The 26470-nt window shown below is 50.8% G+C and overlaps 1 protein-coding gene across 2 annotated transcripts; it reads right to left on the reverse strand.

Annotated features, from left to right (window-relative positions):
* WTIP (WT1 interacting protein) lies at positions 1–26470 on the reverse strand. 2 transcript variants are annotated; one of them, XM_087827272.1, is made up of 8 exons: positions 25800–26470; positions 20649–20750; positions 7724–7791; positions 7506–7568; positions 7209–7339; positions 6423–6474; positions 5678–5746; positions 1–2628 (listed from the first exon to the last, which is right to left on the reverse strand). In XM_087827272.1, the coding sequence occupies exons 1-8, from the start codon at positions 26464–26466 to the stop codon at positions 2488–2490; spliced, it is 1293 nt and encodes a 430-aa protein (XP_087683398.1). In that variant the 5' UTR covers positions 26467–26470; the 3' UTR covers positions 1–2487. The 2 variants fall into 2 exon arrangements, with proteins under 2 accessions (XP_087683398.1, XP_087683399.1); XM_087827273.1 differs by having other exon boundaries at positions 2524–2628; positions 7209–7428.

Consider the following 26470-nt stretch of genomic DNA (forward strand, 5'->3'; position numbering starts at 1 on the left):
TCAAGAAAATAAGTACTTTTATTCTCTTGCTACATGAAAGCACAGCAGTGATTACAGGCACCATCAGAGGTGTCAGCAGGTACTGACATCAGGGCAGATATCCCAGGGGTAGGTGGGTCTGGCACCCAGGACTGGAGGGTCATGGACAATCTATCTGGCTTGGGAGTCTCATTCTCACACTGCTTCCTCAGTCTCAGCTCCTGAAAATGGGCTAGAAGATGCTGCTTTTGGAAAATGAGCTTGGAGAGCAGGGGCCCACAATTCTGGGTGTTTGGTGAAGTGTAATAACTGGGAGTCTGGCTTGTGTAAATGAGATGTTAAGAATTAGACCAGGAATTAAAGTATTGGGCATGGAGTGGACCAGGCAGAGGGAACTACATGTGCAAAGGCTCTGTGGTCAGAGGGATAGTGGCAGTCAGCAGTCCTGACAGACGCAGTACGGGCCTTGGAGAACAGAGAGAAAGGGCAAAGGTGGCCAGAGATGTGCCCACGCCCCCACGGCCATGCATTCCCTTGCCTCTGACTTTTGATAAAGTATGGCAGTCCAGCTGGGGAGGGAAGCATGGTAACCTGCATGGAGCAAGCATGGAGCTGGAGGATCCGAGGCCACCTCCACAACAGACACAGAGGAAGAGAAAAGAGAAGGGCTCAGTTAGCAACAAGAAGAAACCAGGGGCAAAGCAGCTTTGACATGAGAAGCAAAAAAGAGGGGAATCAGAAGAAAGCTTTGCAGTGATTGGCTAGAAAACAAAGCAGCCCAGCTCAAAAAGAGAAAGCCAGAAACAGGACCCATTCCTGGAATTTTTTTATGTACCTTTATTGACTTCAGAGAGAGGAAGGGGGGGGGAGAGAGAGAGAGAAACATCAATGATAAGAGAACCCCCTGCACGCCCCTCCACCAGGGATGGAGCCTGCAACCCCCGCATGCGCCCTGACTGGGAATCAAACTGCAATCTCCTGGATCATAGATCAATGCTCAGCTGCGGCTGGGCTGGTCCTGGAATTTACTCTCCCCTGCCCTGTTGGGATCACCTCCTTCAAGAAACAACCCTGATCACGTTGAAGTCCCCTTCTCCGGAGACACACGCTTCCCTATCTCAGGACAACCTCTGTGTTTAAACTCACCAAACTCCAGGGTACTTGCTTCCTCTGCCCACCAGGGGGCCTTCCAGCTCCAGGCCTCAGCCCAGCAGGACCCCACTGGCTGCCACTTCCCCTCGCATTCTCCCCGTGGGCACTCCCCACATTCTGGTTCCTTTCTCCTGGCTCCCCCTGATGAATGGTCCTGCAAGCAGAGACCCCCCCCACATCTAGCAGTGAAGGAAAGGAAAGGCAAGAGCAGTAGCCAAGAGGTGGTTCAGGTTCCCACAGGAACAAAGGGACTGAAGTCAAAACTTTCCGTGGAAAGCACTGTGATTTATCATGACCGGTCTCCTGCCTCTGGGGCCGCCCACCACAGCAACTCCAACTAAGCCATCAGAGAGGAGTCCCGGCTTCCCAATGCTGGTGTGTCTTTCAAAGAAGAAAATTTAATTTACATTCAAGCCACATTTTGTTAGGTCACCACTCTTAACCCCACACTATACTAAAGTCTGAGAAGCAAACACATATGTTGAGATTTTTAGAGGCATTTATACAAAAATAGTTAAACTACAATGCTTTTACCACCTGAAAAGATGGCATACAAATGGACATTTGTGAGTTTCTTAGAACTTCCCTAAAAATAACAACCGTGGGCCAAGTTTTAGAAGAAAACTATATTCTTTTAAAGAAAATGAAAATATTCTCAAAGGAAAAACTTAATTTAAGTCAAATCATATGCGTTAGTCCTGGAGCCCGAAACAGTGCTTTCCTGAAGCAGGCGCTCTCTGCCACCGGAGCGGGGCTGGAATCCACGCCAGGAGGTTCTTTTCCCGAGGCTGAAAGAATGGGGGTGTGGGGGGAATCCCCAAGCCAGGAGCTAGGGATGGGGAGACCGGGGTGGGATTGTGGCTGAAAACACCCACTGGAATCCAAGTGGCCAGAGGGCTCCTTTGCAGGCCCCACACCGTCCCATGACAGCCCCCCCAACGAGGTGCACACTGGTGTGCGAGACACAAACGCACGCCCCTGGGCCAGCTGCCACCTCCCCGCACCCAGCCGAGCACTCGGAGAGGAGGCCCTGGCCCCTTTGGAGCAGGAAACTGGCTGCAGCAGGGTACCCCGCGCCCCGGCAGTCTGGGAGCCTGCCCCTCGGGTGGGGGGGGGGTCTCAGGAGGCCTGAGAGGGCGGGGGAGGCGGCCAGAGGCAGCCCAGACGGTGAATAAATAGAAGTAGCTTCGTAGGGGCCGGCCCCTTGGACAGCAGCTTGGTGGCAACTGGGGGGTGGGGGGTGTCGGAGGCAGGAGGCTGCACTACCCTGCGGCAAAACTCCAATCCTGGGTCACCCATCCCGCCTGCCCACGCACACGCACGGACACACTCAGCCAGTCCGGCTCCTGCCCCTGCTCAGAGCTCCGTGATGTGCACAGCAGATGAGGGAAGCGGGCCAGGCCGCAGGCGCCTGAGGTGGCAGCGGCGACAGAGCAGGTGGCCCTCCAGCGGGTAGCAGCGGCGTCCGTCCTCCCCGCTCAGCTGAAGCCCGCAGTCCTAGGGAAGCACAACCCAAGGGTGAGCTGGCAGGGGGAGTTACTGGCATCTCAGGGTGGAGGTGGGGGGCAGAGGACTGGCTTCTATTCTTGGGGGACACACGGAACTGGGGGCCTCTTAGAGGAAGAGGGAGGTGGTTGGACTCGGCCTGGAGTCTTGGGGAGAGGGCTGGGCAGTAAATGGGTGCTGCTGCATAAAAATGAGATGATCTTAACAAAATAGAGTGCAGCCCCCGGAGCACAGGAAACTAGAAAACAGGACAGACAGCTTGAGCCACCAAGACTCCAACACGAAGAAGGGCCCGTGTGGCTCAGCTGGTTGAGCATCTTCCCGCCCACCAAAAGGTCCCCAGTTCCCTTCCCCCTCAGGGCACATGCCCCCATTTGGGGGTGCATGCAGGAGGCAGCCTATCACTTCCTCCCTCCCTCCCTCCCTTTCTAAAATAAAAGGCCCCAGCACCATGGCTCAGCAGTTGACCATCAACCTAGGATCCAAGAGATCAGGGTTTGAATCCTGGCCAGGGCACATGCCTGGGTTGCGGGCTCCATCCCCAGTAGGGGGCGTGCAGGAGGCAGCCGATCAATGACTCATCATTGATATTTCCCTCTCTCCTTCTCCCTTCCTCTCTGAAATCAAAAATTTTAAAAAATGAGAAGATCTGAGCCAAGAAGATTTGAGGGGAAAATAAAAGTGAGGAAAACTGAAAATGGATGTCTAAGGGCACAGTGACAAGTCACAAAGGGACCAGTGAGCATGCGGAGAGCTGCTGAGAGGTTAGGCAGTGACATCTGAGAAGTGTCCCCTGGGTCCCACCACACAGGGGTCACAGTGATCTGGGGAAGGAGAGGTTGTCAAATGCCTGAGCCCAGCGGCCTTAAGAGATAATGGGAGAGAGAAATTGGGGGACATCAAGTAAACAGAGTACTGTCCCCCATCTTATCATCTGACCACTGTGGCACACTTCATAGGCTAATTATTTAATTATTAATTAAGTTATGCGACTAGTATGTGACCTCTGTAAGAGAATGGCAGGAAGTGTGAGGGGCAGCCATGGAGGGTGTGCTCTCAGAGACAGTGGGACACTGGGCAAGAGCAACTGGACTTTTCCTTCCTTTTGCCTCCCACCTCAAGGAGGCCCCTTCGGTCACACTCACTGCATCCAGGGCTGAACTCCTGCCTCAAAGCATTGACACTTGTTACCCAAAGGCCCTGAGACCAACACCTGCCCTACACCAAGAAGTAATGGAGCTGGGGGGCTGCACTGGAGCTTCATGTTCCAAGCCACTCATGTCTCAAGTGTCCTCCCTGTCCTGCCACAGCCCCCTGACTGGGCCTTGCTACTAATTTTCACACTACAGAGAGGGGAGGGGAAAAGGGGCCTAGAGACCCTAGTTCCCATCCAAGGGTCTCACAATCCTGAGGCTCTGGGTGTGCGCCACCCACAGCCTGACTTGCTCCTCACCTTAGGGATTATGCTTAGCAGTCCCAAGGGACCCCACCTGTTCCAGGACAGCAGAACAGGATGCTGTTGCTGCTAGAGGGGGATCCGTGGCCCCTCTGCAGACCACGATCCTCCTTCCCTGTTCGCTCATCAGGATTCCTGCTCCCACTGGGCCACTTGCCCGCACCAGGGCAACCTGGTTCCAAAGGGACCTTTGATGGTAGATTCCTCCTCCCTCTTCTTCCCAGAGCTCTGAAAGCCAACTGCTCCTCTAGGTCTCTCTCTTGCCGCCTCCTTCAGTCATTCTTGGCCTCCGCACACACTGCTTTGCCTGCATGCATCCCCCAAATGCTGCTCTTTGGGCCAGCCTGACCCCGGCTCCTTCCTCAACACCTCCGGCCTTGCTCCGCAGGCTTCACCAGTCATCTATAGGCCCAGGATCGGGCTCCTGTTTCAGGCCATGACAGTAACAAGGACTGGACTTGCCATCCTACCTTTAAAAATGAAATGCCAGGAAAAATACATGAAACAATGGGCCCTAGACAACAGGCAAGGCAGGTCGGTGATCTCTGAGAAGGAAACCTAATGAGATGAGCCCTACAATTGCTCCAGTTTCCACTAGAGATTTTCCAGGCTGCCCAAAGAGGGCCCATTGGTCTCCTTGAACTGAGAACCCGGAGAGGCCAGGTGTCTAGAAACCACAGGGCAGACTGCCAGAGAGGATAGAACTATATACACCAATGACTCCCAAATTCCTATACCTGTAGTCAGAGTCTAAACTCCAGCACATCTAGCTGCTGTCTGGACATCTCTATTCAGGAGTCTCCAGCTGCCAAAAATAAGAGCATCTTATCCCCTCCTCCTCTCACCCTCACTCTCTCCTGGGGTCCAAACTCCCACGTCTGACCAAATCCAGTCCTTTTTACTGCCTAACCATCACTACTCAATTTACTTCCCTGAACCCAGGACCACAGCCTCCTCAGGGAACCCCAGCCGTGTCCCTTTTCCTCCATTTATTCTCTGCATGGCACTGAGTTCCCTTTCTAAAATCCAAATGCCGTGTCACCCTTTCTGATCATTCTCCATTGCCCTCAGCATAAATCACTCCTTAGCTCATGTGGCCTTTTGTCCCCAGCTCCTGCCAACTTCCCCAGTGACACAACACACCCATCTTCATGGCTAAGCACGTTCTGCTTCGATTGCCTGAAAATGCCCTTCTCACTGCCTCCTTGGCTAACTCTTACTCATCTTTCAAATCTTAGCTTGGGTGTTACCTCCTCCATAAAGCCTTCCCTGATTTCCCAAGGCCTCCTATGTGCTCCGAAAACTCCCCTTGATAGCAATAATGTCCTGCGTAGATACTTCCTGAACCTGTCTCCCCCACGGGAGTAGGGACTATGTTCTATGTGCTCCACAACACCCTACACACTGTGAATCATTAGTATTTGATTAAACAGGAATCAGGCTGAGAGAGAACATATCTTGGGGACAGGCAGAATGGGTAAGAAACCATAAAAGAGGAGGTGGGTTCACAGAACACGGAGAGAGAAGGAGACCTGTGTGAAGGGGCCTGCCCCAGCCTCAGCCTTCCGGGAGGACCAGGCTCACCTCACAGTGGTAACATTCCACGTGGTAGTCTCTGTCCATGGACACCACACGGATGGTTGTCTCACAGCCCTGGAGGAAGAGATGGGGTTCATACACAATAAGCAAGCTGGGGTTTGAGGTGAACTGTGCATGGGGGCACATATGTACACCATATGCCCGCCATGCATTCATGCCCGTGTGAGCACTGACACTGGGCCAGAACGGACATCAGCAGATGCACCTGAATAGATGTGCGTTTGCTTTGGGCATCTGCCCATGGCTGCAGCCAAAAGGATGCACATGTGTCCATGAAAGCCATCATGTGGGTATAAACGTGAGGGTACATATTCTTTCCAGGAGACCACTGCCAATCCCGCTTCCCCAGCTTGGGACAGAACCAGCATACGTGGAAGACCCAGTGCTTGGGAGACCCAAGGGTGTCTCCTGCTCAGACTGTCCCCTCATCTCATCTGCTCCCCCACCACCTGGAGAAGTAATAGACCCAGGGACCAGTCCTTCCATCAATGGGCAATGGAGCCGAGGGTGGCCAAGCAGCAGGGGACACCATTTCCCTCTAATTCACACAGGGACACCGCACTCCGCATGCATGGGCACAATACCCATCCCTTAGCCCTCAGGGACATGGGGCAGGAGCATCTGCTCATCCCTCCTGCAGGGACCCAAGAGCTGGGGCTGACCTGAGCAGGACCAGGTAGGAGCCAGGCTAGGCCAGGCACCTGATCATCTCCTGGTGAGTGGTTCCTACCTGTGCAGGGAGAATAGGACGAGCACAGGAGGCACATTTCGGTGCAAAAACTCTGGAAAAATGAAGAAAACCAGAAGTGACCAGCTGAGTGACTACAGGCCAAAGGCGCAGAGCAGGCCCACCCACAGTAGCCCCACGACATCGCCCAAGCGTCAGGCCCCCTTCCTCATGTAGACACACAGGGTGGGAGCAGCTTCTGCCACGCCCTGGCAAGTTCCTTTTATCTGGCTTCCCACTTCTCCTCCACTCCATCACCTCCTCCAGGATGGCTTCAGTTTCCACCCAGCCCTCTCCCTCATGCTTCCTGCAAGGTCCCTGCCCCCTAATGTCCAGGTCTGGGCTGCCCTCTAACTGAGATGCCTACAAAGCCTGGCTCCACACTCAGTAACAGGGACCCATGCGAGGTACCAACCCTGTACATGGCTGCAACACAGGACCAGAGCTCCAAGTGCTGAGCCTGGAGTCACAGCAAGGGAGAATGGATTGGCTACTCACATGGGTATGGGACAGGCAGGAAAAAGACTGGAAACCCCAACCCTCCATCCCAGGCAAAGGAGGCCTGGCCTGGCCCTGGAAACAGACAGCCAGACGCCAGGTGGGATAGCACGGAGAATCCCCACCACTAGGAGGAGCAGCAGCACAGGCAAAGGTGGGGAGAGCAGAGACGGCTGGCGGCTGGGCCAGAAGTGACAAGGTCAAGAACTGAGAACATAGGCCAGCCAGGAAAATGTTTCTGGGGAAAGCAGAAGAGACGGAAGTCACACCACTCCACGCACGGCTACTCACGTGTGATAGTCTCGGACACAGTAGATGTTGTTGTCCAGGTCCACGGTGAAAGGCACCCCGTCGAGGCACTCATTGCACACGGAGCACCGGAAGCAGCCTGGGTGATAGGACTTCCCAAGGGCCTGGAGGATCTGGGGGCGGGAGGCACTGGAGGGTCAGTGCAGGTGGAAGGCTCAGCACAGCCCCCGGAAAAGGCTCTGGCTCTGAGCCCCTGGCAGGTCTGCAACAGGTGAAAAGGGTGGGGTCCTAAGTTTGCCCATGTCAGAGGGGCTCCAAGAGGCTGGGGAAGGTTCTCACCATCTCCATGATGAGGTGTCCACACACACTGCACTTGTCAGCCGTCTGCTGGAACCCGGAGTACTGGCAGGGGACACAGGATCCAGGAGGTTACGTGACAAAGGGGCACTCACTGCCCAGCCAGCACCTGCCTCCTGGCCTCAGGTCTCCATGGGAATCAGGAGGGTCCCTGTCCCTGCTCCCCCCATGGCACCAGCCAGCGCACAGCTCTGACTCACCAGGAAGTCCTCCTGGCAGTACACTTTCTCGCCCACGTTGTAGAATGCCTTCCCACGAAGTCGTCTCCCTGCAAGGACGAGGGTCGAGAAAGGGGTCCCTGGGCCGCTGGAAACCAGGGATGGGGTCCCTGCTGCCATTTCTCAGCACCCTCCTCCAACAGATAAGAAGCGAATTACGAACAAATTTTAAAATTTCCCTTAATGTGATGTAATCATTACACTAATTTTTAAAATTTTTTCAATTACAGTTGACATATTAGTTTCAAGTGTACAACATCGTGATTAGACATTTATATAACTTATGAAGTGATCACCCCGTAAGTCTAATACCCATTTGACACCATACAAAGTTCTTACAATATGATTGCCTATATTCCCTATGCTGTACTTTACACCTCCGAGATTATTTTGTAACTGCCAATTTGTAGTTCTTAATCCCTCTACCTTTTCACCCAGCCCCCCAAACCCTCTCCATCTGGCAACCATTAGTCTGTTTTCTGTGTCTATGAGTCTGTTTCTTTAATATTCCACATATAAGTGAAATCATATGGTATTTGTCTTTCTCTGTCAGACTTATTTCACTTTAGATCTATCCATGTTGTCGCAAATGGTAAGATTTCATTCTTTTTGTGGCTAAGCAATATTCCACTGTATACATGTAACACAGCTTCTTTATCCAGTCGTCTAGTGATGGGCACTTGGGTTGCTTCTGTATCTTAGCTATTGTAAATAACACTGCAATAAACACAGGAATACATTTATCTTTTCAAATTAGTGTTTTTCAATTTCTTTGGGTAAATACCCAGAAGTGGAATTGCTGAGTCATATGATAGTTTTTTGATTTTTTAAAAATATATCTTTATTGATTTCTTTTTTTTTTTTTAATATATTTTTATTGATTACAGAGAGAGGAAAGGCAGGGGAGAGAGACAGAGATAGAAACATCAATGATGAGAGTCATTGATCAGCTGCCTAGCCCGCAACCCGGGCATGTGCCCTGACCAGGAATTGAACCCCGATCGCCTGGATCCTAGGTAGATGCTCAACTGCTGAGCCACGCCCGGCTGGGCTTTATTGATTTCAGAGAGACGAACGGAGAGATAGAAACATCAATGATGAGAGAGTCATTGATCGGCTGCCTCCTGCACACTCCCCACTGGGGATCGAGCCCGCAACCCGGGCATGTGCCCTGACCGGGAATCGAACCTCAATCTCCTGGATCCCAGGTCGATGCTCAACCGCTGAGTCACACCCAGCCGGGCATCGTATGGTAGTTTTAATTTTTCAAGGACCCTCCATACTGTTTTCCACAGTGGCTGCACCAATTTAGAGTCCCACCGGCAGTGCACGAGGGTTCCCTTTCTCCTGTCCTGGCCAACACTTGCTGTTGACTGATTTATTGCTGACAGCCTTTCTGACAGGTGTGATGTGATATCTTATTGTGGTTTCAATTGGCATTTCCCTGATGATCAGTGGCATTGAGCATGAGCATCTTTTCATACAGTAAGTAATATTTTTAGGACACAAAGTTTTAACTACTTTTTGGCGCTTCAGCTGAACCCGGGTACCTTGCTCTCTGTCTCCTTTTTCTGACCACTTTCCTTCACAGATTCCAGGAAGCTGTCTCGGCTCTCAGACCGCTTGATAAGCTCAACACGTACATTAATTTTCTTGGCAAGAACCTTGCCCTTAACTTGTTCGTTAACAACGATGCCCCCTGCATCCTGGGTGACACTGTGGACGCTTCCAGTTCTGCCATGGGAGCCATATGGGGCATTCCTTTTGAACAGCGCCCATTCCCTGGATGTCTACAGTATCACCTTTCTTGTAGATGCGCATGTCTGCAGCCAAAGCAACAAGTCCATGTTTTTAGTGTTTATTTTTTTAATCCTCACCCAAGGATATTTTTTCCATTACTTTTTCAGAGAGTGAAAGAGGGAGAGAGAGAGACAAAAATATCGATGTGAGAGAGACACATCGATTGGTTGTCTGCCACTTGCACCCTAAGCCTGCAACTGAGGTACGTGCTGGAATCGAACCGGGACCCTCCAGTCCTCGGGCTGATGCTCTAACCCCTAAGCCAAACAGGCCGGGGCAAGTCCATGTTTCCAAAAAGCCTAAAGAACATATAGCAGGTGCCTCTCCTCTTTCCCTTTGTGTTGGTCATTTTGGTGAATGACTGGAAGATGGGGATTCTGGCCGAAAAGCTAATTAATATTTCGTTTAATTAAATAGAACATGTTGTCAACAGAACTGCTGTAAGAGGTTGTCAAAGTAGATACATGAAGAACTTGTTTAAAATGTAAACTGATGTTCTAATTTTTTTTAAATCACATTCACATTCACTTCAGTTAAACTGAGAGCACTTTTCAGAATGAATTTCCTTAATTCCATGAACATCGGAAGTACAACTCTTACAGGTGAAGGAGCCTAATGTGAAAGAGGCATCCCTGTCAAAACAACAGCCCAACAACTGTAAGAGGCATCCCCACGCGTCAGGAGGAAGCCACAGGCCTACCTAGGGACAAGAGGGCACCCACGAAAGCGCACAGCTGACAGCAGACATGATGGGGAAACAGTGAATCCTTCTGCCTTAGGGTTCAACACTGGCCCTACACGGTGCAATAAGACAGGTAAAAAAATTTAAAAACTGGAAAGAAAAAGGCTATTTTTAAACACAGATGACATGATTGTGTTAGGTAGAAATTCATACAGAATCTACCAAAAAAAGCCGCCTAGCCCGGCCTGCGTGGCTCAGCGGCTGAGCATCAACCCATGAACCAGGAGATCGAGGTTCAATTCCTGGTCAGGGCACATGCCCGGGTTGCGGCCTTGATCCCCAGCAGGGGGTGTGCAGGAGGCAGCCGATCAATGACTCTCATCACTGGATTTTCTCTCTCCCCCCCTCCCTCACTCTGAAATCAACAAAAACATATTTAAAAAACAAAAGCAAAAACGAACCTCCTAGAACTAATGCTTGAGTTTATCTAGATGGTCAGCATATGAAAACCAAATATATTTTTATATTCTAGCAACAAATGACTGGAAAATGGACATAATTTTTTAAATTGCACTTCTAATAGTATCCAAAAAAATCCATAAATACCAAGGATGACTTTAATGAAAGACATTTCTGACCTTACTCTGAAAAACCACTTTGCTGAGAGAAATGTCAGAAGACCTACACAGAGATGTACCACTGCTGGGAGACAGTTCTCCACCAGGTCTCTCGAATCTCTGCAGGTCCTATAAACAGAGGGCTTCAGCCTTCACTCTGCATTACCTATCCAAGGACGTCATGGAGCAAACTGCTGAGGGGACAGAGGCAGCATCTCCCTCTGAAACAGAGGGAGGCTTGTCTGCTGTGCAGAGTAATAAAGATGTGTTCCTCCAGGACAAGGGTCAGGTAGCTTTGCTGGCAGCCCATTATAAAATACTGGGGTCCCCTGACGCAAACCTACTGCGTGTGCAGTGTCCGCCTAGGCCACCCCACGTCACCCCTGTGGTACTCGGGAGGGCAAACATGATGCGAACGGGACGTGCATCAAGCTTACAGGGCTGAATCTGCCCAGGCGGATATATATTTTTTCAGCATCCGTGAAACAGTGTCAGGACTCATGAGCTTGCAAATAGGAAAAACTCTCACACCCTGCACAATTCCTGACAACCATCTTCATGGCTTCAAATGTTCTCACATCAGTTCTCCCCAAATTGATCTATACAGTCAATGCTGCCCAATCAAAATGCCAGCATTGATTTGTGTGTGGCTGTGGAAACTGACATGCCAATTTTGAAATTTATAGAAAAACATAAAAAACATAGAATAGCCAAAATAATCTTGAAAAAAAGACCAACAAAGTGGGAAGACTTACACTACCTCCTATTTTAAGACTTACAGCAATCAAGACAGTGTAATAATATTGGGATGAGCAGAGACAGAAAGATCACTGGAGCAGAATAGAATCCAAAAATAGACCCAGAAATATTTCAACAAATACACAAGTGGGAAAGCGAGACTCTTCTGCATGTAGTGCTGAAACAACTGAATACCCATGTGGGAAAAAATTAAAAATTTCATACTTCATACAAAATACAAAAAATTAAGAAATGGGTTATCAACCTAAACATAAAAATGGGAAACCTAAAGCTTCTAAAAGAAAACAGACTATCTTCATGACCCAAAGGGAGACGAAACATTTAAGTCACAAAAAATAGTGACTACAGAGAGGAGAAACAAGATGGCGGCGTAGGTAACAGCCGCACCCGCCGCCTCCCGCAACCACATCAAAATCACAACTAAAATCCAGAACCACCAGCACCCAGAGCCTCCTGAGATCTTGCTGAACAGAAGCCCTGCAACCAGGGAACTGAAGAAGCACCGAGAGGGTAGGAGCAGCGCAAATGCAGGTGGATCGGGGCTGAATCGTGTAGACGCGGCCGCGGGCCCACACCAGGTGCCGCGGTTTAAACCCCGGAGGGACATCTCGGTGGAGGCTTCCCGGAGGAGGGAGGGGTCCCAGGCCCACAGCAGGCCCCCAGCCCAGGGCTCCAGGGCCGGGAAGAGACGGCCCCACAACTCCAGGCTGTGAAACCAGCAGGGACTGTGGCTGAGGGTCGCGGAGGCTGCGGAGTCCCAGCAGCTCCTCTCAAAGGGCCCGGCACGGACTCACTCGGACACGCTCCCTCTGAGCCCAGCGCCGGGCAGCAGCCTGAAAGGACCTGGGACACTCGGGGAGGAACTAACCTGCCTGAAGTCGGGGCGAGAGGTGGGGGGCGGCTTCCTCCCAGGCAGAAGAGCTGGCAGAGGCCCTGGCTCCTTTGGCGAGTCCTCCCCGCACACAGCCCCCAGGCAGGTGCCATGTCTGAATCCCCAGCACCTGACTCAACCTTTGGCCCCGCCAGTGATTCCCGGATGCCCCGCCCCTCCCCTCCTGTAGCTCATCCAGGCCATTTCCAGGGGCTTTTCTGTGCAAGTGGCCTCTCGAGCCTCATGCGGCTTGATAAGCGGCCCCAGGCCTCACACTAGTGGCAGCCTGCAGTGGCTCATAGCTTGGCCTCTCCTGGACACTCCAAGCCCAGCACAAGTAGCAGCCAACTACGGTTTGCTGAGTAGCTCATGCTGGGTGGCCCTGGGCAGGGCACTGGCAGAGGCTGACTTTGCACCTCCAGGGAGGCCCCAGAGACAGTGCACCTGGTGGTCAAACTCGACCACACTGGATTAACAACCCTACCACATCCACGAGTGACACGCTTAAGGGGCGCACTTGGTGAACACCAAAGCTCCTCCAATGAAGCAAGTCCTGAAACACAGGGGTGTCTCCAGCACAGCAGCTCTTTGGCTGTAGTTGCAGCTGGTCCCAACAGCTGATTGGCCTGGGGGTCAGTTCCTCCCAGGGATGCCAACAGCAACCAAGGCTCAACTACAACAGGACAGTGCACACAGCCCACACAGGAGAGCACCTAGAAGGCCCAGCTCAGGTGACTGGGGAGGCTGAGCCACTGGACCCTACAGGACACCTACTACACAAAGCCACTCTACAAATTCCAGGAGACATAGCAGCTCCACCTAATACACAGAAACAAACACCTGGAAGCATCTAAAATACGGAGGCAAAGAAACATGTCACAAAGAAAGAACAGAAGAAATCTCTAGAAGAGGAACTAAATGAAATAGATCCAAGCAAGCTAACACATACAGAGTTCAGAATTTTCTTTATAAGGATGTTTAAGCAGACTAATAGGAAATAACTGAGAAAATCAGTAACATAATAAAGTACCAATTTGAAATGAAGGCTACAGGAACTGAAATGAAGAAGAATTTACATGGAATCAACAGTAGAGTAGAGGACACTGAGAATCAAATCAGCAATTTGGAACACGAGGAAACAAAACACACCCAACCAGAAGAGCAAAAAGAAAAAAGAATCCAGAAATATGAAAATAGTATAAGGAGCCTCTGGGACAACTTCAAGAGGCCCAACATTTGTATTATTGGGGTGCCAGAAGGGGAAGAAAGAGACCAAGAAATTGAAAACCTATTTGAAAAAATAATTACAGAAAACTTCCCCTACCTGGGGAAAGAAATAGACTTGCACGTCCAGGAAGCACAGAGGGTCCCAAACAAGAGGAACCCAAAGAGGCCCACAGCAAGACACATCATAATTAAAATGCCAAAGGTTAAAGACAAAGAGAGAATCTTAAAAGCAGCAAGAGAAAAGCAATTAGTTACCTAAAAGGGAGCACCCATACAACTGTCAGCTGATTTCTCAACAGAAACCTTGCAGGCCAGAAGGAAGTGGCAAGAAATATTCAAAGTGATGAAAAACATGGAACTACAACCAAGATTGCTCTACCCAGCAAAGCTATCATTTAGAATTCAAGGTCAAATAAAGAGCTTCACTGATAAGAAAAAGCTAAAGGAGTTCATCACCATCAGACCAGCACTACAGGAAAAGTTGAAGGGTCTTCTTTAAGAAGAAGGTAATGAACAAAAGAATCTGACCAACTAAATAGATCCAGAGACATTGACACATGCAACAGATGATCATATTTCAGAGGGAAGAGGGAAGGGGGGTGAAGGGTGGGAAGAGATTAACCAAAGAAGTTATATACATATATACATAACCCATGGACACAGTTAATAACTGGGTGAAGGCCTGGGGAGTGGGTGGGAGCGAAGTGGAGGGGGTCAATTGGGGGGAAAAAATGGGACACCTGCAATACTCTCAACAATAAAGACAAATTTTTTAAAATTTTTTAAAAAATAGTAACTATAAAACAAAAAAACCTGACAAATTGGACTTTATCAAAATGTAAAATTTATCAAAAAATATATCATTAAAAAAATATTTTAAGCCCTGTGAGACTGAGTGGTTAGAGCATCAGTCTGCATGCCAAGGGGTCTCTGGTTCGATTCCCAGTCAAGGGCACATACCGGTTGCAGGTTCAATCCCCACCCCAGTCGGGACCCATGCAGGAAGCGACCAACTGATGCCCTCCCCCACTCTCTCTCAAAAAAATCAATGGAAAAAATAACTTTGGGTGAGGATTTTTTTAAAATTGTTTTTAAGTCACACTAGGAAAAAATATTCACAAAACATACATGTGAAAAGAACTTGTACTCAGAAGATACATATTTTTTCCTACAACTAAATAATAAAGACAAATAACTCCCAACTTAGAAACTGAACAAAAGACTTGAACAGACTTCACCAAAGATGATATAAATGGCCAAGAGACAAAAAGATGCTCAACCTCAATCCTCTGGGAGACGCAAATTAAACCCAAATGAGATACCACTCCACACCCATCAGAATGGCTAAAATTAAAAAGACTAAAATACCAATTGTTGGCAAGTATGGAGAACAACCCAACTCTCTCATACTTCTAGCAGGAGTATAAGATGGTACAAGCCCTTTAGAAAATAGTTTGGCAGTTTCTTATGAAGTTAAACATATACTTAGCCTATGACCCAGAAATTCCACTTCTTGGAATTTACCCAAGAGAAATGAAAACATTTGTCCACAAATGACCTATACAAGAATGTTCGCAGCACAATCTAGGACCTACCCACAGTTAAATGGATAAATAAACTGTGGTATAGTCATACAACAGACTCCTACTCAGCAATAAAAAGGAGTGAGGTACAACTCCTTTAGTCCACGTAACAACATGGACTAAAGGAGTTGCTTAGCAAAAAATAAAAATTAACCACAAAATAGCACATACTACATGACTGCATTTATATGAAGCTCTAGGACAGACAAAACAAATCTATAGTGGCAGAAATCAGAACACTGGTGAGGTGGATATGATGGGGAAGCATATGGGGGAACTATAAGAGGGCAAGATAGAAGTTTCTTGGGTGTTCAAAATGTTCTATATCTTTGTTAGGAGCGTGAGTTACATAAAGATATCCACTTATCCAAAATCTCTTTACTATAGCCTTGGCTGGTGTTGCTCAGTTGGCTGGAGCGTCATCCTGAACACCAAGGGGTGGCGGGTTCGATCCCTGGTAGGGGCACATGTGGGAGGTGTGTTTCGCTCTCACATTTATGTTTCTTCTTTTTTAAAATATGTTTTTATTGATTTATAGAGAGATGAAGGGAGAGGGAGAGAGAATTATCAATCGGCTGCCTCCTGCACGCCCCATATTGGGAATTGTACCAGTGACCTCTTGGTGCATGGGACAAAGCTCAACCAACTGAGAATTCTCTCTCTAAAATCAATTTTTAAAAAATATTTTTAGCCCTGCCAGGCATGGCTCAGCAGTTGAGCATCAACCTAGGATCCAGGAGATCGCAGCTGAATTCCTGTTCAGGGCACATGCCTGGGTTGTGGGCTCCATTCCAAGTAGGGGGTGTGCAGGAGGCAGCCAATCAATGACGACTGTCTCATCACTGATGTTTCTCTCTTTCTCTCCCTCTCCCTTCCTCTCTCTGAAATCAATAAAGATATATTTTAAAAATATATATACCTTTTTACTATATACTTAAGATGTTTTCTGTACTATATGTAAATTGTACTCAATTAAAAAAGAAAGATAAACCTAGAACACCTTGTGCTTGAGTAAAGACGTGCTCTAAGAATGATGGGAACATGTGAAAGGGCACAGGGGCCAACTGGAAAGAACTTACTCTGGCCATGTTTAAGACAATTTGTGCATCAAAAAGAATAATGACTCGCCCTGGCCAGTGTGGGTTCAATTGGTTGTGCATCATCCCATGCACTGAAAGGTTGCTGGTTTGATTTCCGGTCAGGGTACATGCCTGGGTTGTAGGCTCCATCCCCGATAGGGTGGGGGAGGAAGCAGCCAATCAATGTTTCCCTCTCACATCGATGCTTCTCTCTCCCTCTCCCTTCCTCTCTCTCTAAAAATAAAATTTTTAAATCTTAAGAAAAAATTGTATTGCACTACATTGCATGAATAAAAGTCCATGAGTACATAATACTCATAAAAGAAAGAAAAAAAAACATTTTCCCCCATCCAAGTTTAAAACTTCCCTTAACAGAAAGCTTTCAGACATTCCCTGGGGAAATGCACCTTCAACACAGACCTCAACGAATTCTCACAGGCATACTCCACAATCAACAATTACAAAACACACGAGAAAACCATGTCTCATGACCCAGGGTGAGGAGAAACAGTAAACAGAAGTAGGACTTCAAAAGACATCAAATACTGGAAATATTAGATGCAGAATACAGAATAGGTATGGTTAATATGCCTACAAAATAAAAACAGATGTCTAAAACATGAGACTACAAAGGTTTCTCGGAGAAGACATTAAAAGCAGTAACTATAAACAAAGATTAATTGGACTTTATTAAGAATTCCCTTTCCTCAGAAGACTTCATTTAGAAAGTAATGAAGCAAGAATAAGTTAGGAAAAGAATTTACAATACACATATCCAACAAAGAACTTTCATTCCAGACGTGTAAAGAACTCCTAAAATAATGGAAAGATAAGCGTTCTTCTGCTATTGCAAAAACATCTCAGGATGATTTGATGTAGCACTGTGCCTATATTATACTTTTATAAAATAAAATATTAAAATGTTTAGTGTAAATAAATGGAAGTGGTCTGCTTCCGGGCAAAGCCTAAACGGACTATAGCAAATCAAGAGTGCTGACTTATTGCCCCGCGGGTGTGGCTCAGCGGTTGAGCATCAACCTAGGATCCAGGAGATCTCGGTTCAATTCCTGGTCAGGGCCCATGCCTGGGATGTGGGCTCGATCCCCAGATGGGGCCGTGCAGGAGGAAGCCAATCAATGACTCTCTCATCATTGACGTTTCTGTCTCTCTCTCCCTCTCCCTTCCTCTCTCTGAAATCAATAAAGACATATTTAAAAAAAAAAAAAAAGGAAACAAGATGGCGGGTAGGTAACAGCTGCACCTGCCGCCTCCCGCAACCACATCAAAATCACAACTAAAATCCAGAACCACCGTCACTCAGAGCCTCTTGAAATCCGGCTGCACAGAAGCCCCACAACCAGGGAGCTGAAGAAGCACCAAGAAGGTAGGAGGGGCGGAGACGCGGGCGGGTTGGGGCTGAATTGGAGAGGCGGCCGCCCGGCCCACACCCGGTGCACACCAGGTGCCGCAGGTTAAACCCGGGAGGGAATCTCCGGGCAATGGTTCCTGGAGGAGGGAGGGGTCCCAGCCCCACAGCAGGCCCCCAGCCCAGGACTCCAGGGCCGGGAAGAGACGGCCCCACAACTCCAGGCTGTGAAACCAGCGGGACTGTCCCTGAGGGTCGCGGAGGCTGCGGGAGCCCCAGCAACTCCTCTCAAAGGGCCCTCGCTCGGACTCACTCGGACGCTCCCTCTGAGCCCAGCGCCGGGCAGCAGCCTGAAAGGACCTGGGACACTCGGGGAGGAACTAACCTGCCTGAAGTCGGGGCAAGAGCTGGAGGGGCGGCTTCCTCCCAGGCAGAAGGGCTGGCGGAGGCCATGGCTCCCTTGAAGAATCCTCCCCACACAGCCCGCAGGCAGGCGCCATATTTGCGTCGCCAGCACCTGACTCACGCCTCTGGCCCCGCCCCGTGATTCCCGGAGGCCCCGCCCCTCCCCACCTGCAGCTCATCCAGGCCATTTCCAGGGGCTTTTCTGTGCAAGTGGCCTCTCGAGCCTCATGCTTAGGACTTTCCTAAAAATCTCTCAAACAAGCAGCAGCTGCCCCATACGGCTTGATCAGCGGCCCCAGGCCTGGCACTAGCGGCAGCCTGCAGTGGCTCATAGCTTGGCCTCTCCTGGACACCGCCAAGCCCAGCACAAGTAGCAGCCAACTACAGTTTGCTGAGTAGCTCATGCTGGCTGGCTCTGGGCAAGGCACTGGCAGAGGCTGACTCTGCACCTCCTGGGAGGCCCCAGAGACAGTGCACCTGGTGGTCAGACTCGACCACGCTGGATTACAACCCTACCACATCCACGAGTGACACGCTTAAGGGGCGCACTTGGTGAACACCAAAGCTCCTCCAATGAAGCAAGTCCTGAAACACAGAGGTGTCTCCAGCACAGCAGCTCTTTGGCTGTAGTTGCAGCTGGTCCTCACAGCTGATTGGCCAGGAGGTCAGTTCCTCCCAGGGACGCCAACAGCAACCAAGGCTCAACTACAACAGGACAGTGCACACAGCCCACACAGGGGAGCACCTAGAAGGCCCAGCTCAGGTGACTGGGGAGGCTGAGCCACTGGACCCTACAGGACACCTACTACACAAAGCCACTCTACAAATTCCAGGAGACATAGCAGCTCCACCTAATACACAGAAACAAACACCTGGAAGCATCTAAAATACGGAGGCAAAGAAACATGTCACAAAGAAAGAACAGAAGAAATCTCTAGAAGAGGAACTAAATGAAATAGATCCAAGCAAGCTAACACATACAGAGTTCAGAATTTTCTTTATAAGGATGTTTAAGCAGACTATTAGGAAATAACTGAGAAAATCGGTAACATAATAAAGTACCAATTTGAAATGAAGGCTACAGGAACTGAAATGAAGAATAATCTACATGGGATCAACAGTAGAGTAGAGGACACTGAGAATCAAATCAGCAATTTGGAACACGAGGAAACAAAACACACCCAACCAGAAGAGCAAAAAGAAAAAAGAATCCAGAAATATGAAAATAGTATAAGGAGCCTCTGGGACAACTTCAAGAGGCCCAACATTTGTATTATTGGGGTGCCAGAAGGGGAAGAAAGAGACCAAGAAATTGAAAACCTATTTGAAAAAATAATTACAGAAAACTTCCCCTACCTGGGGAAAGAAATAGACTTGCACGTCCAGGAAGCACAGAGGGTCCCAAACAAGAGGAACCCAAAGAGGCCCACAGCAAGACACATCATAATTAAAATGCCAAAGGTTAAAGACAAAGAGAGAATCTTAAAAGCAGCAAGAGAAAAGCAATTAGTTACCTACAAGGGAGCACCCATACAACTGTCAGCTGATTTCTCAACAGAAACTTTGCAGGCCAGAAGGAAGTGGCAAGAAATATTCAAAGTGATGAAAAACATGGAACTACAACCAAGATTGCTCTACCCAGCAAAGCTATCATTTAGAATTCAAGGTCAAATAAAGAGCTTCACTGATAAGAAAAAGCTAAAGGAGTTCATCACCACCAGACCAGCACTATAGGAAAAGTTGAAGGATCTTCTTTAAGAAGAAAGTAATGAACAAAAGAATCTGACCAACTAAATAGATCCAGAGACAATGACACATGCAACAGATGATCATATTTCTGAGGAAAGAGGGAAGGGGAGAGGAGGGTGGGAAGAGATTAACCAAAGAAGTTATATGCATAACCCATGGACACAGTTAATAACTGGGTGAAGGCCTGGGGAGGGAGTGGGAGTGAAGTGGAGGGCGTCAATTGGGGGGAAAAATGGGACACCTGTAATACTCTCAACAATAAAGATAAGTTAAAAAAAATTAAAATTAAAAAAAAAAAAAAGTGCTGACTTATGCTGGTTGGGTTATAGTTACTTTTCTCTTTTTATAGCTTCGCCTAGGTTGTATTACATTTATAGTTTATATTGTGTGTAAAATTCAGACAAAAAAGAAATTGCACAGGAAAGAAATATTAACCCCATATCCAGGCAGACAGAAGGCATAGCACCCAGGCAGCCAGGAGACATCAGTACCCTGCACAGGACAAAGGCTCAAAAGCCCAGGGCCAGAAGGGCAGCCTTTCCCTGTGGCCAGCAAAAGGCTCCTCCCTGGCCCCACACCTCCCTCCCCGGGGCCCAGCAGATATTCCCAGGGTTGTGGGCCTCTCAAGCAAGCCAGGTCCAGAGAGAAAGGGGCCACAACTTAGCCTCCTCCCCACTTCAGCCTGGGTCAGAGCTGGGTGGTCCATCTGCCTGGGACTTAGGTGCAAGGCGGTCCATGATGCAAGAGGGGCCAGAGAGAGGTCACCTACCACAGGAGTCACAGGTGAAGCAATCTGTGTGATACAGGCTCCCCATTGCCTGGCACGCTTGCCTTGCTCCGTAGATACCAAGCCCACACTTGATGCAAATGCCTATGGGAAGAGAGGCAGGAGAGAGCAGTGGTTAGCACCATGACTGTGGGGCTGGACAGACATGCATCCAACTCCCAGTCCTAGTGCTGCCCACCCGCCTGACCTTGGGCAAGTGACCTTCTATTGGCCTTCATCATGCAGGTACCAATGGCTAACATGGGGACAAGAAGAGTACTCACTAGTTAGGGTCTTTTGCTGCTGTTGTTTAGCACCTGGCACAGAGTCATCCTCACCATCAAAATTATTATGACCTGTATACCTCAAGTCATTCTGAACCCCTTCACCCATGACCTGCTCTTGGACTAAGGGAAAATCCTTTCTTCAGTCAATGACCCAAAAAGAATGAAGACCACACAGGCACAACCAGGGCAGAGTCACCGACCCTCATCTGTACCACAAGTTTCATTCATTCTCTTGTTCAGCCAGCACATGGACAGCGATGCCTATCACATGCCCTGCACATTTAGGTGTCAGAGATTCTGTAATGCACCAATCAAGACCCTGCCCTTAAGGAGCCTGTATTCCAGTTTAGGGAGACAGACACCACCACATAATAATACCTCAGGAGGAAGCAAGTGCTATGGAAGAAAAGAAACTGATTAAAAATATGTCTAAGTGTGTGATTTTTAAGTAGGGCAGTCAGAAAAGGTTCTGGTGATAAGTGATACCTGAGCAGGCATCTGGGATTACTGGGTGGAATCAGAGACCACCCCTGGCAACACAGGGTGGGGTGCCCAGCAGTCAGGAGAGGAGCAGTGAGGAGAAGGGTAACCAGCAATGCCAGGGCAAAGCCTGGCACTAGCCCTAGGGGATTCCTGACCAGCTCTCCTGGAGACCCAGCCCACACATCAGAAGTTCCCTTCTCAGAGTTACCCAGGGTGTCCCAGACCCCAAAAGGCATGAAGACACACTCCACCTGCCCTCTAGACCCGAAATCTTGTGGCTACTCTAGGACATGCTACCCTCAACCTCTCCCTCCTACTTTCTAGCAGATCTCTCTCCTTAACATTTACCCATGGTAAGCCTCTTCCATCTTAAAAATCCCCTCCCCCCCCAACAGCCACCCTGTTCCCCTCTCCCCTCAATCAAGATAGCAAACAAGCCTAGTTCCCACTCAGTCATCTCCTAACTGCAAACCCATGACTTCTGCTTGGATATTGCTAGAAGACCTCTCCTCTTTGGTTTCCAGGATGACCTGCACCTGGCTTTCCGGTTCCTCTCCCTTCCTACTGTCTTGGGTCACTCGAGACTGCTCTCCCGGGGGGTTAGAAGGACCAGTTCATTTGCACTCAAACCCAGGCAGGAATGTAAAGGTGGCCGGTGGGGACCCAGGTGAATGGAGAAGAGAGCTATGGCCACCACAAGTCGCAGCCATGCCTCAGATCCTCTAACGGCCACTGGGTGGGAATGCAGGCCCAGCATTGCTAAAGATTCTAATTTTTCAAAAGTTAGGTATCTAGATTTGTACGTAAAATCTTTCCATACTGAAATTAATTACTAACTTAAATGTTTTTTGTTTTTTCTGTGTTTGTTTTTTTTAAATTTTATTACTGTTTAAAATATACTAACTTAAATGTTTTCAAAATGCATAAGCCAAAGGTCTCCCTGGGCAGTCTGAACCCCTCAACTGCCCCCCCATCCCCCACCCCGCCCTGCCACCCCCACCCCCTGCAGAGGGCTCTGCCCCAACCAGGACCTCTTTCCTTAGTCACTGCTCCACCCCCCAGAGGGTCCCCAGACCATTCCAGGTCCAGAACAGAGGTCCAGAGTCCCCACAGAACTGCTCTTGCCTCTGGGCTCCTGCTTAGGAAACGGCACTTTTGGGTAGCCAGGTTTCAGGGAGCGGCCAGGTCTACCTTTCTCACCGCCAACTCTGAATCTTGGCTCCCGTTTCCAAATTTTTACTTCATTCCCTCCCCTCACTCCCACTAGCCTGATTTACCACCATCAGTTCTCATCCCAACAGTTACTTCACCAGCTTCTCTTTATGGTGTCCCAGCCCGGCCTCCAAATACACATCCTCAAAATTGCAGGCAAGTTTATCTTTCTGAAAGGACAATGATCCGCTCTCACACCTTCCATCTTGCCCATCTACTTTGAAAGCCGACCTAGTCCCTTCTCTAAGTTACCGGACTTTGTGGTGAAAAAAAAATCCGACGTTAGCTGCCTGTGGGACGCAGGACAGAAGGGTGCGCTATGACCTTCATCATTAGGTTTTTGGTTCTGCTTGATGTTTTCCTAAATAAGCGCCTGCATCACTTTAATTAAAATACACAGAAGGAGAACCAGAAGCATGAGGTGCCTCAGAAATTCGGGGAGCAGAACGTTTCAAGGAGAGTCGACTCCATCTGTGGGGTGTAGCAGTGAAGTCCAGACCAACAAGGCCTGGCAAACACCCGCTGGGGCTCGGGCGGGGGGAGTCACGAGGGTCAGCTGTCAGCCGAGTGAGGGGAGATCACAGGCAGATAAGCAAAGACGATGCCAACCAGACACTGCGATGAGAAAGGGAGAGGGCCACAAGACCTGGGGGCCACGCAGCTTTGGGGGGTTTTGATTTTAATGAAAGACCCTTGTCTATATTTATGACCAAAGGAAAAGGGCCAGTGGAAAGAGGAAAGCCGAAGGTGGGGTTGGAGATGAAAGGACCCCTGTCCTCAGATCTGGACGTGGACTCGAGGGCCTGTAGGGAAAGGAACAGGACGCCACTGGGGAAGACAGCTGCTGGCTCCATTTTCTCAGCCAAGTAGAAAGGGCAGGGCCGGAGGAGGGAGGAAGGTTGCTGAGGGAATAAAAGGGAACTGACCAGGGCTCGGGGTGATGGATGACACCAAGACCAGAAGGCCGTCGCTCTGTCCCCGGCATGCAGCATAAAAGGGGCTGCGGCACTGACTCGGAGCCGGGTTCTGCAGGGCAGACAGTGATCAGACGGTCAGGGGTACCAGTAAGACGCAGGCCACAGTCAGAACTGAAGACTGCAGAGGGCAGCAAAACCAGGGTGCGGCTCTGGGAGTGGGTGGCTAAGGAGGAGGCAGAGGGGTCACCCGACTTACAGAGGTTCCGAAGCCTGAGGCTGTTGGCTGGCTAATGGCAACGGAACTTGGTGAGGAGAGATGGGAAAGTTCCAGAGAAGACAATGAATGGCAGAGGGGTCAGGAGGGCAGCTGGTGCCAAGCCGAGGAGAGGAAGGAATAGCAGAGAGGAAGAACACACCCTGAGGATGAGGCTTATCGGAGATCACTTGAGGTCAGGCTCCCTGCAGACTTCCTTGTGTAAAACTCTGTATTATTCAAGTTGAATCGTAGATTACCACTTTCATAGTTCCAAAATGTCAAATATCAGCAGTAAATTATCAGCAGTTCAAGCAAATAGCTGCCCACATTTTTTTTAAGTCCTCCCCCAAGAATATGTGTTTTGTTGATGTTTTTAGAGAGAGAGAGAAAGGGGGCAAGAAAGAGAAACATTGACTGGTTGCCTCTGGCAACTTAGGCCTGTGCTCTGACTGGGAATCGAACCTGCAACCTTTTAGTGCACAGGCCAATGCTCCAGCCTAAATCTGGCTTCTCTTGGGGGGGGGTGTCCTATCATCACTCACCTTCCCCTCCCACGTGGCTTCAATGGGCAGGAACTGAGCGCCAACTCCCTTTAGAAAGGATGACCCGCTACCCGCTATGGTCTTGTGCCTTGGTCCCCTTCAGTTCTCCCATTACCGGCCTGGTCTGGCCACCTCAGCGTCACACAAACGTTCATGAGTAGCTGCGGAGGCCCACAGAACACCACCCCCACCCCAGGTTCTGCACACGGTAGGGACAGGGGAATGAACAGCCTTTTGTAGACAGAGCAACGGGAAGTCTTTCTCTTCAGAAGACAGTCCCAGCTTTTGCTCCCCGCACCTGCGGGCACGAGAGGCAACAGCTTCCTAACTCACCTCTCTGCGCCCAGCCACAGCAGCCACACCAGAAATCCACACCCTGCTGCTCCCAGATGAGCCTGAAACCCTTCTGCATTTCCCCTCCCAAAGGTGGGCCCACACACTCCCCTGACCATGCGACCCCTCCCCTGGGCTGCACCCCTGGGGAATGTGGTGGAACAATCCACGTCCTTGCTTTCCTTGCCTTCTTTTGCCCACATCCTTCCCTCTGCCTGAAATGCCCCCATCTGACCTGTCACATACAGCTCCCTCCTCCCTCAAGATCCAGTTCAGGGCGTCCTGAGCCGCTAGCTGGGATGAATGCAGAAACCCCAGGACAGCGGCATCCCTGGCGGGATAACCACCAGCCAGCCCCCCTAAAGCCTCAGCTTTCCTGCTTATCAGAGGGAGGGAAGGAAGCCCCCTCCCCAGGCCTCTTCTCAGAACCTCAAGCCTAAGTGTTGTCCAAAGGTCTAGCATGGACCTGTGAGGGCCTGGATCAAGCTGGGAAAGGGGGACTCAGAAACTGGTGAGCTTTGCACACGCTGTCAAGCAGGATTCCCGTCTGAAGCCTCCCATGTGCAGGGCACAGCGCAGAGGGAGGACCTCGTGTGACCGGCTCGGTCCCCTCCCCCTCAAGGTGGGCTCGCCCTCCCTCCCACACTCTGCCTCCAACAGCTGCCATCGTCAAAGGCTCCGGTCAGGCGGGGCGCGGCGGGGCCTGGACCCCTCCACCCCTGGCTAATGTCCACAGCCTGCAGCGCGGGGGAGAGGGGCACACCGGGAGGGCTGGGTCCCTGCACAACGGCGGCCGGCCCGCGGCGACCCGGTCACAAAGCATCGAGTAGGACGCACAGAGGCGAGCGTCGAGGGTTAAGAAGACATTATCCGGAAACGGCTGGTTCTGCCCGCTAACATGACTTTCTCTCCCATTAGGGCGCGGGCTTCAGGTCACCTTCCCTGAGCCCCTCCTCCAGCCGGGAGACCCAGAGGCGAGGCCGGAGGTGCACACACCCCCCCCGTGCGAGACACGCGGCGGGCCCCCTTCTCATCCCGGCCCCTCGACAGCACCCAGCCCCGGGCCGCCCGCGCCGTCCTCCGCCGGGCCGGCCGCCACCCCGCGGCCACCCCGCCCCGCTCACCAAAGTAGTCCCGCGCCGTGCGCGCTTCCAGCGCCCGCTCCAGCTCTCGGGTCAACGCCTCCAGCCGCCGCTCCGCCGCGCTCGGGCCGCCCTCCCGGCCCGGGGGCAGCTGGAGGGAAGGCAGAGGGAAGGGGGCCGGCCCGGCGGGCTCGGGGGAGCGAGTTGGCGCGGGGCCGCCGCTGGGCAGCAGCAGGTCGGCGTAAGCACCGGCCGAGCCGCGGGAGCCGAGGCTGGACATGCTGGAGCGGGCGCTGCCCACCGACGGCGGCCCGGGGCCGGGGCGCGGGTCCGAGCGGCCGGAGCGCGGACTGCCGTGGCGCTGGTCGTAGCCCAAGCTGATGCCGCTGGAACGGGCGCTGCCGCCGCCGCCGCCGTCGGAGCCCGCCAGGCTGGCCCGCGGGCTGCCCGCCGGCTGCGCGCTCAGCTCGGGGGCCGCCGCGCGCCGCAGGCCGCGCTCCCCACGGCTCAGTCCGTCCGCCCCGGCCTCGGGGCCGCCGGCGCCGCCCTTCCCTCGGCGGCCCAGCGCCGGCGCCGCCTCGTCTCCGGGTCCGGGCCGCGGCCCCCGCCGACCCCGGCCCGGAGAGTCGCCGCCCGGCTGCAGCTCCCGCAGGGCCAGCCCGGCCAGGAGCAGAGCCGCCTCGTCCGCGGCCGCCCGGGAGCGCTGCATGGCC

The sequence above is a fragment of the Miniopterus natalensis genome, chromosome 18 (genome assembly GCF_054644295.1).
Source record: "Miniopterus natalensis isolate mMinNat1 chromosome 18, mMinNat1.hap1, whole genome shotgun sequence".
Lineage (NCBI taxonomy): Eukaryota > Metazoa > Chordata > Mammalia > Chiroptera > Miniopteridae > Miniopterus > Miniopterus natalensis.